This window comes from Psammomys obesus, unplaced genomic scaffold (genome assembly GCF_907164565.1).
Source record: "Psammomys obesus unplaced genomic scaffold, mPsaObe1.curated_primary_1811, whole genome shotgun sequence".
NCBI classification, from domain to species: Eukaryota; Metazoa; Chordata; class Mammalia; order Rodentia; family Muridae; genus Psammomys; species Psammomys obesus.
Genome location: NW_026587216.1, coordinates 41,160,602 through 41,173,120, shown reverse-complemented (window position 1 = coordinate 41,173,120; position 12,519 = coordinate 41,160,602). Strand labels below are relative to the sequence as shown.

Below are 12,519 nucleotides of genomic sequence, written 5' to 3'. Positions count from 1 at the left end.
GTTTTGCATAATACTATGGCCATGACACCCTGAAAGTGCCCATTCTTGTCTGTTTTCCACGACATACGCAAGGAAGAGAGCAAGTCTCTCCTCTTACGTGCTTCAAATCCACTGCCCCATTGGGCAGCTCTTCACTGTCATTGTCACACTCAATCCCCCAATTCGATCAAAGCCACTTCAAACTGAGAGCACTGTGAGCGGGCTAGCAAACAAACAGTACAAGAGTGTGGGCACTACGCTTAAGGCATCCATCTCTGGGCTTTAAGGTTCCCCTCTACACAGGGAGAGGGTACCCCTGCTGCAACCTTCCTCAACGCCAGCACAGAACTCAAAGACGCTGGAGAAAGCCCACCGAACTGCTTACCAGCCACATCGAAGAGATTCCTGTTATTCTAATGCTTAATTAGCAAGTCACATGTTATGAGAAAAGATATTATATCTCTCTATATAGAGATAGATAAGTATGTATATCTTAAGATATACATATATACATACATACATGCCAAAGACACTTCTTTCATAAAGAAACTAAGCCATTAGTGATCTAGTTTCCTAATGGAATTGAGATTTTTTAAGGAGTAAGTAGAAAATTACCCTAGGGCTTCTTTGGAATAGTACTCCATTAGAGTAATGAGACTTTGAAGGTTTTTGTCCAGGCTAAAAACATGGCCAACAGCCGATCTTCCCACAGGATTAAAAGTAATCAAATAAAGATTGTGGAGGGTGCTCAGGAGATCCGAATGGTCAGTTTCTTCACTGGCTGTACAACGCTGAAAGTGCGTGAAGAGCTCTGTAATGCACTGCAGAGTCTGGGTTGAGTCCTGCAGCCACAAGGCAAAGGCATCATCAGCTCCATCAGACTGAAGGCCTTCCTCTTCATCTTGATCATACAGGTGGCACAGAGCTCGAATCAACAAGTTTGTTGCTTCATATTCTGACATAAAAAAGAGAAGGCCCTTTTGTGACTGTGCAAGAAACTTTAAAACATCCTTTGTGGCTTGCAGTACACCGGGATGGGCACTTGTTATTGGAATCGACAGAAGCAAGGTAACCAACTCCAAGAAGTGATGACTGTGAAGATACCTGTGGAAGCCAAGTGACACGTGTCAGGTAGGGGCAAAACATCCGCCTTCATTCAAAACCACAAGCTTGGATAAAGTAAACATATGAACAGCTTTAATTACAGAAATATTTTCTTAATTATTACAATGTGAGTACCAACTTCTCTGTGGTGTCAAATGAAAGTTCTGAATATTCAACAGACTGTCAAGAAATGACTGGTTACAGGTTTTCTCTTTACCTATGATGAGTACTTCTGATTCTTGTTTCTATGTTTAATAGTTACTACTAAACAGAGAATTCAGTTTTTTCAGTTTTTTGTTCCCTCAATACCAAATCTAAGAACTATTCCTTTTTGGAGTAGCACTGGCTGGCCTGGAACTTGCTATGTAGACCAGGCTAGCCTTGAACACAGAGATCCAATGCTTCAGTCTCCCAAGTGCTGAGACTAAAGGTACATACCAGTACAGGAGGACACTTCTCTAAACCTCACCTCCGAGCAAACGCAGCTCTTCTTCCCACACCGTACACACCTCCCTCCTTACTGAGTTCTAAAATGATGTTCTTCCCATGTGCTTTCCCATTCCAGAAAAGTGAAATTAAAATCTTCTTTTCTGTCCACAACACATCTTTCTGGCTTTTGCCTTATTTTCTCTCTCTCTCTCCCTCCCTCCCTCTCTTTCTTTCATGGTATGAGACAAGTTCTCAAAAAGCCCAGGCTGGCTATCAAACTCACTACACAGCCAAGGATGACATACTTGTGATCTTCCTGCCTCCAACTCCCGAGTGCTGGAATTACATCCTAAGGATGGAACCCAGAGCTTCTGCAAGCTAAGCAAACACCTACCAACTACATCCCCAGGCCCTGCACCTTCATTTGTTACCTGCCTTTGTAATCATCTCTTTGAGAAGAGCAACCAATGCTGCTTTCACATCCTGGTTCTCAGCTCGTGCATATTTCATCTCCCAATGTTACAGGTAAGAACCACTCTCCCACAGTTCTAACTGCAATCTACACTCTAAAACTCAGACATCATTTCCCATCCTTATTTTCTCAATCTCCTGTGTACACTTGGCTAAAGAAGCCACCCACTGCTCCCCCTCCTATTTTCTTCTTTGGTTCTTGCTTTGTTAATTGTGCATGGCGTCACTCTCTCCTGTTGTTTTCCTCCTAAGCATCTTACCCTGCTCTGCGCTAACGTTCCTGTGCTGCCCAGAGTTTCATCACTGACCTCTCACAATCTGATCTGTGAGGGCTGACAGTATCTGGCCTTACATGTTTGCTTGGTCCTATTACCTTTCTCAGAACTTTCTTGAAAGCCATGAGACTGCTCAGACCATAGAAGAGAAGCTCAGAAGCACAGAGGAGTTTAAGTGCCTAGTGACCACTTTTCAAGCTAAGTGGGAAAGCGCTGGTGACCCAGGGCTCCATGTGAACCTTTCAGTGGGATGGGGATGGACGTATTTCAGCTAGTTCCTCAGAGGATCCATGGTGGAATGAGACCCATTTATCCACAATTAAGTCTCCTAACACTTCCTTTATTAGCTTTTTTCTCTCCATCTCTTACATTTCTGCTTCCCAAGATAAGCTCTCCAGTAAAAACTTACACACAAAACTTTGGGCTTTGTTTTAGGGAAAGCAAGACAGCTATCTGGACAACTTCAGCTAAACCCTGGAATGACCAGTTACAGATTCTAGAGCAGACAAGTACTACCAAAGCAAGATAAAAACCAGTCACAGAAATAACAAAAGGTCTGTCTTTCCATTTGTTGTTAGTTCAAAAATTACAAGCAAAATGCCAAAAGTCATTTCAAAAGTTAAAGCAAAAGTAAAAATCTATTGTGTGTTAGTAAAAACCTATGTGGTTGGATCACTGTATGAGGTTCTAACAACAGCAAAAATGTATTATCACATAACTAGAAAGATTGATGCCAGATACAAATGATGAACATCAAAGATACATTGTCACAACCACAAAATTATGTTGGCAACAACTGATTTTAATCAGTACAGGAATAGTAAAGAGAAAGGAGTTTACAGAACAGAGGTTCTCCTTCCAATGGCATTATTTTGTACCATGTCCTAGGAGGTGGGCTGGTTCATTTATTTTGCTTATGCAGATGCTTAAACAAGCACTGTTATTATTTACTACCATCTATATTCCTAATTCAGCTTTAAAGACCAACATAATATAAGCTCATAGAGTAATGTATTTCCCAGTTCACTCCTGAACACCCATTTTGAAGTATCAAATATCCTCAAATAGTCATGTATTATATGTACAGCATATGAACAGAAAAAAAAAAAAAATCACCACATAAAATTACCTCCAATTATTTGTGAAATGTCTTTCCCCAAACCAAGTTTATCTTACCTAAAGAGAACAGGGTATGGGTCATCCCTTTCTGGAGGGCCAGTGATCCGTGCTATTGTCGGGAAAGACTTAACAGGCGGTTGGATCATTGTATGAGGTGCAGTTTCCATTAAATGAAAAACCTCCTCTAAGAGATTAATGAGCTTTTCTAGTTCACCTTCACTTATATTTGAGGATTCCAAAAGATCCATGTCCATAGAGGCTTCTACTTCATTGTCATAATCTGGGTTTGCTCTTTCCAATCCAGCATCCGTGTCATGATCAGGTTCAGTGTGGTTAGGAACAGATGACGTCTTCTCTGCTAGATGGTCACCAAGCCTTTTAATCTCTGACAAGATTTCGTAGAAATGGCATTTCTGAAGAATAGCTGAGCCAGCAGTGACAACCCTCACAGTCTGGTCCAATAGTATGAGTTCCAGAAGTTTTTGATACCCACTTTTCTCACTCTGGGTGCCTCTTAAAAAAGCCTCCATTCCTTCTGTCATGCTAATGACACTGTCCAAAGCTTTAAAAGCATTTAACTTAAGGGAAGATGAGACATGATCAGCAAACAGGAGATCAAACAATACATTGATCACTCCTGCTTGTAGCAATTCTGTGACTCCTGGAGCCCCACACTCTGCTAATGAAGACACGAGCTTGGTCCCGGCTTTGAGCTGTCGGACATTTAAGGCTATGGGCTGGCGAAAGGCTACTTGTAAATTTAGAGCTTGCATTGTCCAGTCTACCAACTGGCCAAGGCAGTCTTGTTTTGTGTTTTTCAACTGCAAATAGCTTAACCCTTTTACAATTAAACTTGGAATTTCTTCTAGAGCTGTTACCCATTTTGCACCCCTGTCTTCACGGTACAGATCTAGCAGTTCAGTCAACTTCACTGAAGCCTCTATTGCCCCTGAATGTTCTTTATCTGGACCCTGATCCTTCATTCTACTGATTTCAATTTCAAACGTAGTTTTGTATGGGCAGCTGAAATACAAGAGTGGCACCAGCTCCCTGTCATACGGGTCATATGTCATAGGAGGGACGGACGCCAGATCTTCCGGAGTGTACTCAACATCAAAGTTCGGATACTTGAAAGTTTCACGTTCCAAGTCAGCAATCCCATCTTCATCACTAGAGATCTGCTCATAACCATCATCCCCTGAAAATAAATTTAAACAGTATTGAAGTACTGCAGCACTCTTATTTACTGCGTGAACGTTGGATCAATAACTTTGTTTCATGATAAACCAGGCATTGTGAATCCGTTCATAACAAAAACTGACAATACTTAAAATCTGTAATGGGATAATTATGGAGAAGTTTACTAATTTTTCCATTATGCCTGTTGGGCTTCATAATTACTTTTGTGATGACACCTTTTCCTGAAAGAAATAAAATTTAAAATAACAAAAATGCCTTTCTTAGAAGAGAAGTAATTAAGCTTAACCTTCTGAGACACTTAAATTTTTAAATTATTCTTAATTTTGCACATGAATGCCCAAGGAGGCCAGAGGTGTCAGATGCCCCAGGATTGAGTGCCTCAGGCAGCTGCCTCAGGCAATTCTGAGCTGCCCAGTGGGGATTCTGGGAACCAAACTTGGTTCCTTACAAGAGTACGTCATGCTCTTAGCCACAGAGCTATCTCTCCAGCCTCTTCAGAGATCTTTTTAAATGAACTTATTTATTAATTCCTTTATTTATTTGGGGTTGGAGGTATATGTCATAGCACGTGTGCAGATCAAAGGACAACTAGCATGAGGCAGGTCTCTTCTTCTAGCATGTGAGTGTTGGGGATGGAAGTCAGGTCATCAGGCTCGGCAACAAGTGCCTTTACTTGAGCCATCTTGCAAGTTCAAAATTTAATTCAATTCTATTTAATTAATTATTTATAATTATTTGAGACAAAGTCTCATTATGTAGATCAGGCTGACCTGGTATTCAGAGAGATCTGTTCGCCTCTGCCTTCTAGGTGCTTTGTGCTAGCACATCCAGTCCAAGGTTATTTTAAAGATTAAAAAAAAAAAAAAATAGTGATAAAGATAAGTAAGACTATTACAAGCCAGACATGGTAATCCTAGGACTCAAAAGGCAAGAGAACTGCTCTGAGTACCAGGCCAGCCTGGGCTATACAGACCAACACTCCATCACAGGGCAGGGGATATGCTCAAAGGTTATCAGTACTTGTTGCTCTTCCAGAGTACCCAAGTCCCATTTCCAGTGCCCACATGGTGGCTCACAACCACCCAGTCTGCCCACTGCAGACACTGCGCACATGCAGTACACAGTCATGCATGTTTTGCACAGGCAAAACACCTATACACACAAAATTAAAATAAGTATTAAAAAAAAAAGACTGTCTCAAAAAAGGGGGTAGGGAGACTGAAGAGATGTCTCAATTGCTAGTGTCTGGCACTCAAGCAGAAGAATCTGAGTTCTGATACCCAATGGTTCAGCAGGGGTTGTGGAACATGAGCACCAGGGTCTGCCTGGCTACCCAGAAGCCATGCAAATGCTAGGGTGCAGGGACAAGCATCTATAACCCCAACACTGAGGGCAAGGGGAGCAGAGAAAGGTGGATCCCAGGGGTAGCTAGCCAAAACAGTGAGCTCCAGGTTAACTCAGAGACCATGTTTTAAAAAAATAAGATGAGAAAGCAATAAGACACCCAAATGGTTAACTTTGGTCTCCACATGCATACTCACACATGCACATGCACACATAGAGAGAGACAGAGAGGACAGACAAGACAGACAGACGGGAGGGCTAGGAAAAATGGGTCAGTTGGTAAGTATTTCCATTAAAGCCTCAAAACCCACCTAAACCCCAGAACCCACCTAAGGCTGGACCTCAGTGCAACTTGATCAAGATGGGAAGTGGACAAAAGAACATCCCTGAAGTTTGCAGGCCAGTTGGCCTGGAGGATATAGCTATGAACAGCAAGAGCTCTGTCTCAAATTAGAAGACAAGGACTGACACCTAAGTTTGTCCTATGATAAACACACATGTGCCTATTCTCAAACACATAACATACACACATGCAAACATAAAAAAAGGAAAGAGAATAATGTAATTACAAGCTGACATCTTTTCAGGAAGATATACTATAGAGGGCTGAGGAGATGCTCACACGGCTTTTCCAGAGGACCAGAGTTCAGTTCCCAGCACCCTTATCAGCCGGCTCACAATCACCTATAACTCCAGCTCCAGAGGAGCCAATGCCCTCTTCTGGACTCTTTGAGAACCTGTACTCTTGTGAACATACCCATACACAGACATACACAGAATTAAAAATAAAATATAAATTTAGCTGGGCATGATGTCACACCCCTTTAATCTCAACACTCAGGAGTCAGAGGCAGGTGGATTGCTATTTACTGGTGACTGGCCTGGTCTACAGAGTGAGTTCCATGATAACCAAGGCTACACAGAGAAACCCTGTCTTGAAAGAAAAGTCTCTTTTGTTAATCACAAAATAAGCACAGTTTGTTTTTTTTTTTTCCTCTGTATCAAAACAGAACTAAAGACAAAGATATTGGTAGGTCTTATTTCCTAATAATACTCCTGCCTACCTATAAAAAAGTAAAAATGTACAAAAATAGCTGAAAAAAGAATGTTTCCAAAAAAATGACTCCAGGCCTCCCCTGACACTCCTTTGCTTACCCTTAGCAACACACTCATGAAAAGATGAGTCTCTGTGTATCTAACTCTCAAATGTCTGGCTTGTTTAGTCAAGTTAACCTGCTCATTCTTGCCTTCTCTGCCAAGTTTTCCTGCCCAAGAAAACTACTGTGACTATCTGCCAGTCATACACAAGAAATCTAAAAATGATTACCTGGCAAGCTTGGATTGGAGGAAACTAAAAAAAGCATCCCTTAGAATTTAATTATGTGTCTATCTTATAAAAATAGTGACGGTGAAGGTTGCTTTAGAATTATTGGACATTTACAAATTATTGTAATGATCTAACTCATAAATGCCCCTGTAATCCCACAACAACCCTCACTATTTTATTTTAAAGCCAGGGCAAACTGTCATTTTGTATAAATGTTTAGTATTGCGTGTCATTTCTTGGCAAATCAAAAATTTTTTAAAAGATATTTGCATTAATTATCACTTTTTGCTTTTAAAGGAAAACTAAAACCTAACCAAAGAATTGCACCATTCAGCCACATATACTTCTAACTGAGCTATCCAGACAGACAAATTTGTAAAACTATCACAGCATTTTGCTAAGAGTATCTCTGTGGCATCTATCTTTAGAAAGTTGGCCGAGCCTATTTTTAGATCCTGCTTCCCTGGCTAATACTGATGGTACCAAGTAGCAACTCATGCATAAACCAAATAAAACCTCTCCCCAGAGAGATGAGAGAGTCAGGCACTTCAAGCTAAAAAGAGGAGGTTAATGCTGTTGCCTAAGAAAGTTAGCTGACAGAGAATAATGGACAGAAGAAACAGAAACCTCATTTGTTATTATGTCTTGAGACCAAACTACAAGACCCTTAGAGCTTGTCCAACCCATTTCTCACTGCTATTAACTTTGTGATGCTCAAAAATCACAGTTAGCGCCTAGTACTTAAAATCTAAAAGTCCCAGCTAACATTACCCACCTTCACCTTCTTCATCTTCTTCACCTTCTTCCTCTTCATCTTCCTCCTCATCATCAGGGATACTGTCTACTGTATGGCAGTCATCCTCATCTTCATCCTCATCTTCCTCTACATCCACATCATCTTCATCATCTTCTCCCTCTTCCTGCTGTTCCTCTTCTACTTCCCCTTCATCAGAATACTGACCTTCCTGGGGGACAGAATTCCGATCAGGAGAAATGGGCTCAAAGTAATCCTCTCTATGGGGAACATCCTCTTCTTTATCACCAGACACTGAAAAAAAAAAAGGAGATTTAAGGCAGATTACTCAATGGTTTAAATAGCACAAGGCTGTAGGATGGGGACTGTCATGTCACAGCCACCTAATACATGTTGGGTAATTTAGCTGACAATGTCATTTTTTTAAAAAACATGGTAGATTAATAACTAGATTAATAGCTATGATGGTGAAATATGCTTCTAATCCTAGCACTTGAAATGTAGAAGCAGGAAGATCAAGAGTCCAAGACTAGTCTCAACTCTATGTAAATCAGAGGCCAGCCTAGACTACACAAAACCCTGACTCAAAATAAAAATAAGTCCCATTCATAGTATTCACTATATAAGTTCATGTACTATTTAATAAAGTACACTATTTTATATTTTATGTACTGCAGTATACATGAAATTTTTCTTAGTTTTTAAATTATGAAGCTGAAATTTTACCAATACATACTACTTCTTTTTTAACTGCTATATACTATTATATTGCATCAATACTCTGTTCTCAAAACATTCTTGGTATAGCTTCAAATGAACTATGTTTTTTTTTTTTCTTTCTTTCTTGTTTTTATAAAGGTACTCAGCAAATAGGAAAAATACAAAGAACACCTGCCTGACAGAGAGAGAGCGTGGGGAGAGGTGAAAAGCATCAAGACTTGATACCCTTACATTTTTCTTTAATTAGTAAGCACCACTTGAGCTGTATGTGGTGCTACACCCTTTAATCCCAGCACTCAGAAGGTGGATCTCTGAGTCTGAGGCCAGCCTGGTCTACAGAATGAGTCCCACGACAGCCAGGGCTGCACAGAGAAACTCTGTCTCCAAAAACTAAACAAACAAAACAGAAGCACCACCTATCACTACTGGGTGGGAGGAGCTCCTAGCACAGAATTTACACCTGGCAAAGACAGAGGATCATCCTCATCATCGTCAGGTGGAGGGGGTCCTGGAGGGGTTCTTGGTCCTCGTGGCTGGGGTCTTGGAGGACTTCCATTAAACTGATCTTCTTTCTCACCATCAGCTACACAGGGGAAACAAGAAGTTCAAATTAGTAAAGGACCCTGAAATGCACTCACAAAAACACTTTATCATCTGAACCTATCCTCAAACCTGAATGATAATACAAACTTTTCCTGCCTGTAGACTTAATAAAACTTCTAGAAATCTAGATTTTCTAACTACCCACACACCAAAATAGAACAAAAGGTTTAAAAAAAAATAAAAATAAAGAGTAACATAAAAGAGTAACTAGGCTTAGCAGTGAGATATAAGAAGAGAGAGTAGGCACAGTGGACATAACTGTCATCTTAGCACTCAGGAGGCTGAGGACCCTAACGGCCCCAGGCCGTAGTGAGAGAAGCTTGAGCCACATAGTGAGATTCAGTCCTAAAACAACCAAAAGACAAAAAGAAAAAAGACTGAGATGAAAAAAACTGTGCAACCACCGTAAAAATACTTAAGAACACTTAAGTGCAGACTCTTCAAAATTCAACACCTTACAACAATCAGTACTTACAAAAGAGTACAGGGGACACGCTGAGAGAGATGAGCCTAGCTGCCTGGATAAGGAAGAAAAATCACTCAAGTGCACTGAAGGTCTTCACTGTTCTTGTTTCTACTTAATGAGCACAAGATGGATGGAAGGAGGGGGGAAGGGAGGGAGGGAAGGAGGGAGGAAGGGAGGGAGGGAAGGAGGGAGGGAGGGAGGAAGGGAGGGAGGGAGGGAGGGAGGGAGGAAGGAAGGAAGGAAGGAAGGAAGGAAGGAAGGAAGGAAGGAAGGAAGGAAGGAAGGAAGGAAGGAAGGACAAGGACAAAAACAACAAAAACGAAGAAAGAAAAAAAAAAAAGCCAGCCAACTTTGGGACTATTTAAAAATGCTCTCAGAAGCCGGGCGATAGTGGTGCATGCCTTTAATACCAGCAATTGGGAGGCAGAGGCAAGCAGATCTCTGTGCCAGCCTGGTCTACAGAGTGAGGGCCAGGACATCCAAAACTACCCACAGAGAAACCCTGCCTCGAAATAGTAACAAACAAAACAATGCTCGCCAGGATTAGGACCAGGACCAGGTGTAGTGCACACACTTGTAGTCTCAGCACTCAAGCAGGCAGGTCTCTGTGAGTTCTAAACCAGTCAGTGCGGCAACCTAGGACCCCCATCTGAAAAGCAGGCAAGCTAGCTAACTCCTCAGAAAACAGAAAGAAAATAGAAATAACATCTGACAAGGAGACTGACAAATATGTCAGATCTTACACAAGATTAGAGGAGAAAGTAGAAAAGCGCTCTGGATCAGCTTTTCTTGCTATAAGAGAACATAGCAGTTTCACTGAGAAAAGCAAACTCAACTTCTCACCATGTTTTGGATTCCTTTTCAAAGTCGGCTGTGGCTGAGGAGGAGGTGGAGGTGGAGGTGGAGGTGGTGGAGAGTCTCTGTCATGGCTTATCACTCTATCTACCGATCCATATATTGCCAGGGTCAGACAGTTGTACCAGCCTCTTAGCACCAGACCATCAGTATTTACCTGATTTTTACAGAAGGTAAAAAAATCTCACATTAATGTTTTAGTATGCCCAAAACAAAGAGATATTAAATTAGTTTATGGGTCAGCTACAGTCTTTCAAGGCACTGCAGAAGGACCCGGAGGTTTGGCTTAGTAGTTTGCTGCTCTTCCGAAAGCTTTAAGTTGGGTTTCCACCACCCACATTAGGAGGCTAACAACTACTAGTACTCTAGCTTCTGGTGCCTCCTTCTGGTCTCTACAGGCACTACACTTCAGCTGTAGGTGTACCTATCCAAGCACCAATACACACATACACACATAACTAAAAATTCTAAAAAAGTAAATCAAAATAGAGGCCAGAGAGATGGCTCAGCAGTTAAAAGATCGTAGAGGACCCAGATCCAATTTCTCAGCATGCATGTCATCTCACAACCATCCACAACTCTAGTTCCAGGGAAGCTGATGCCCTCTTCTGGCCTTCATGCGTTTTTTTCTTTTTGGTTTTTCAAGACAGGGTTTCCCTGTATAGCCTTGGCTATCCTGGAAGTAGCTCTGTAGCCCAGGCTGGGCTCTAACTCAGAGATGCACCTGCCTCTGCCTCCCAAGTGCTAGGATTAAAGGCCTGCGCCACCACCACCTGGCTAAAAATAAATGTTTTTAATTAAAATAAAGACAAGCACTGCTGACAACTCAAAAGGTCAATAGTGGTGAAAGTCACCCACAGGCACAGACTTGCATGGTCCTGCAGCACAGTCCCTGGCTAAGACTAAGTCCATGTCCATAGTTCATGTCAACTGTGACTAAGAATGAACTAGGGAAGAGTCATGGAAGTAAACAGCCCAAAGTATGCCCAGTCTCTCGAATGATAATGGTCCATAGACTGTGTCACATCAAAATTGGGGGTATGTGTTACTTGCTAACAAACACCCAGGCAGGAAAGAATTCTCACAAGAAAACTTCGGCAGCACGTGATACTCGGGTTACCATCGAGCCTACTGGCAACACCCCTGCCACACACACCTTGCAGTACTGAATAAACTTTGGTTTTTTGAGACAGGGTTTCTCTGTGTAGCCTTAGCTGTCCTAGAACTCACTCTGTAGACCAGGCTGGCCCTGAATTCAGAGATTCCCCCTGCCTCTGCCTCCTGAATACTGGGATTAAAGGTGTATGACACTACTGGCCAGCAAACTTGTCTTTCTTAAATGCTTTTTTTTTTTTTACCCAAAAGAGCAAAGACTACCAACACCATTAGTCTTCATCATTTCCTTATAAACTAAGTAACTACAGCCACTTAGGTTTTTCAGAACCTAATCACCAGCTCTCCACATTACTGTGCAGCGTGATCACTAGAAGCATCACTCCCTTAACGATGTCTGAACAACAGCCTGCACTCAACCTGGGCATGGCAGTGTGCGCCTGATGGATACCCAGTGCTTGGGCAGAGGCTGAGTGCAGCTGGTGAGCAGGAATTATGAAAGAGGATGTAAAGCTAATTGTTTTCAGATCCATTTCTATCATGGTACCCTTAGTTTTGGTGGTGGTACTTATTTGCTATTGAAAGTGTAAAATTTAGCCAGGCAGTGGTGTTGCACACCTTTAATCCCAGCACTCAGGAGGCAGAGTCAGGTGGATATTTAAGTTCGAGGCCAGCCTGGTCTACTTTGGGAGTTCCAGGATAGCCAGGGCAAAACACACACACACACACACACACACACACACACACACACACACACACA

At 41.8% G+C, this 12,519-nt stretch overlaps 1 protein-coding gene across 2 annotated transcripts in view; it reads right to left on the bottom strand.

Annotated features, from left to right (window-relative positions):
• Nucleotides 1-12,519, bottom strand: part of Virma (vir like m6A methyltransferase associated) — a 60,223-nt gene that overhangs the window by 28,877 nt on the left and 18,827 nt on the right. For both annotated transcript variants that reach the window (XM_055603295.1, XM_055603296.1), the window contains exons 5-9: nt 10,635-10,803; nt 9,183-9,305; nt 8,024-8,296; nt 3,435-4,575; nt 595-1,083 (exon numbers count right to left, since the gene is read on the bottom strand). In XM_055603295.1, coding sequence (XP_055459270.1) covers nt 595-1,083; nt 3,435-4,575; nt 8,024-8,296; nt 9,183-9,305; nt 10,635-10,803 — 2,195 coding nt within the window. The remainder of the gene's footprint in view (nt 1-594; nt 1,084-3,434; nt 4,576-8,023; nt 8,297-9,182; nt 9,306-10,634; nt 10,804-12,519) is intronic.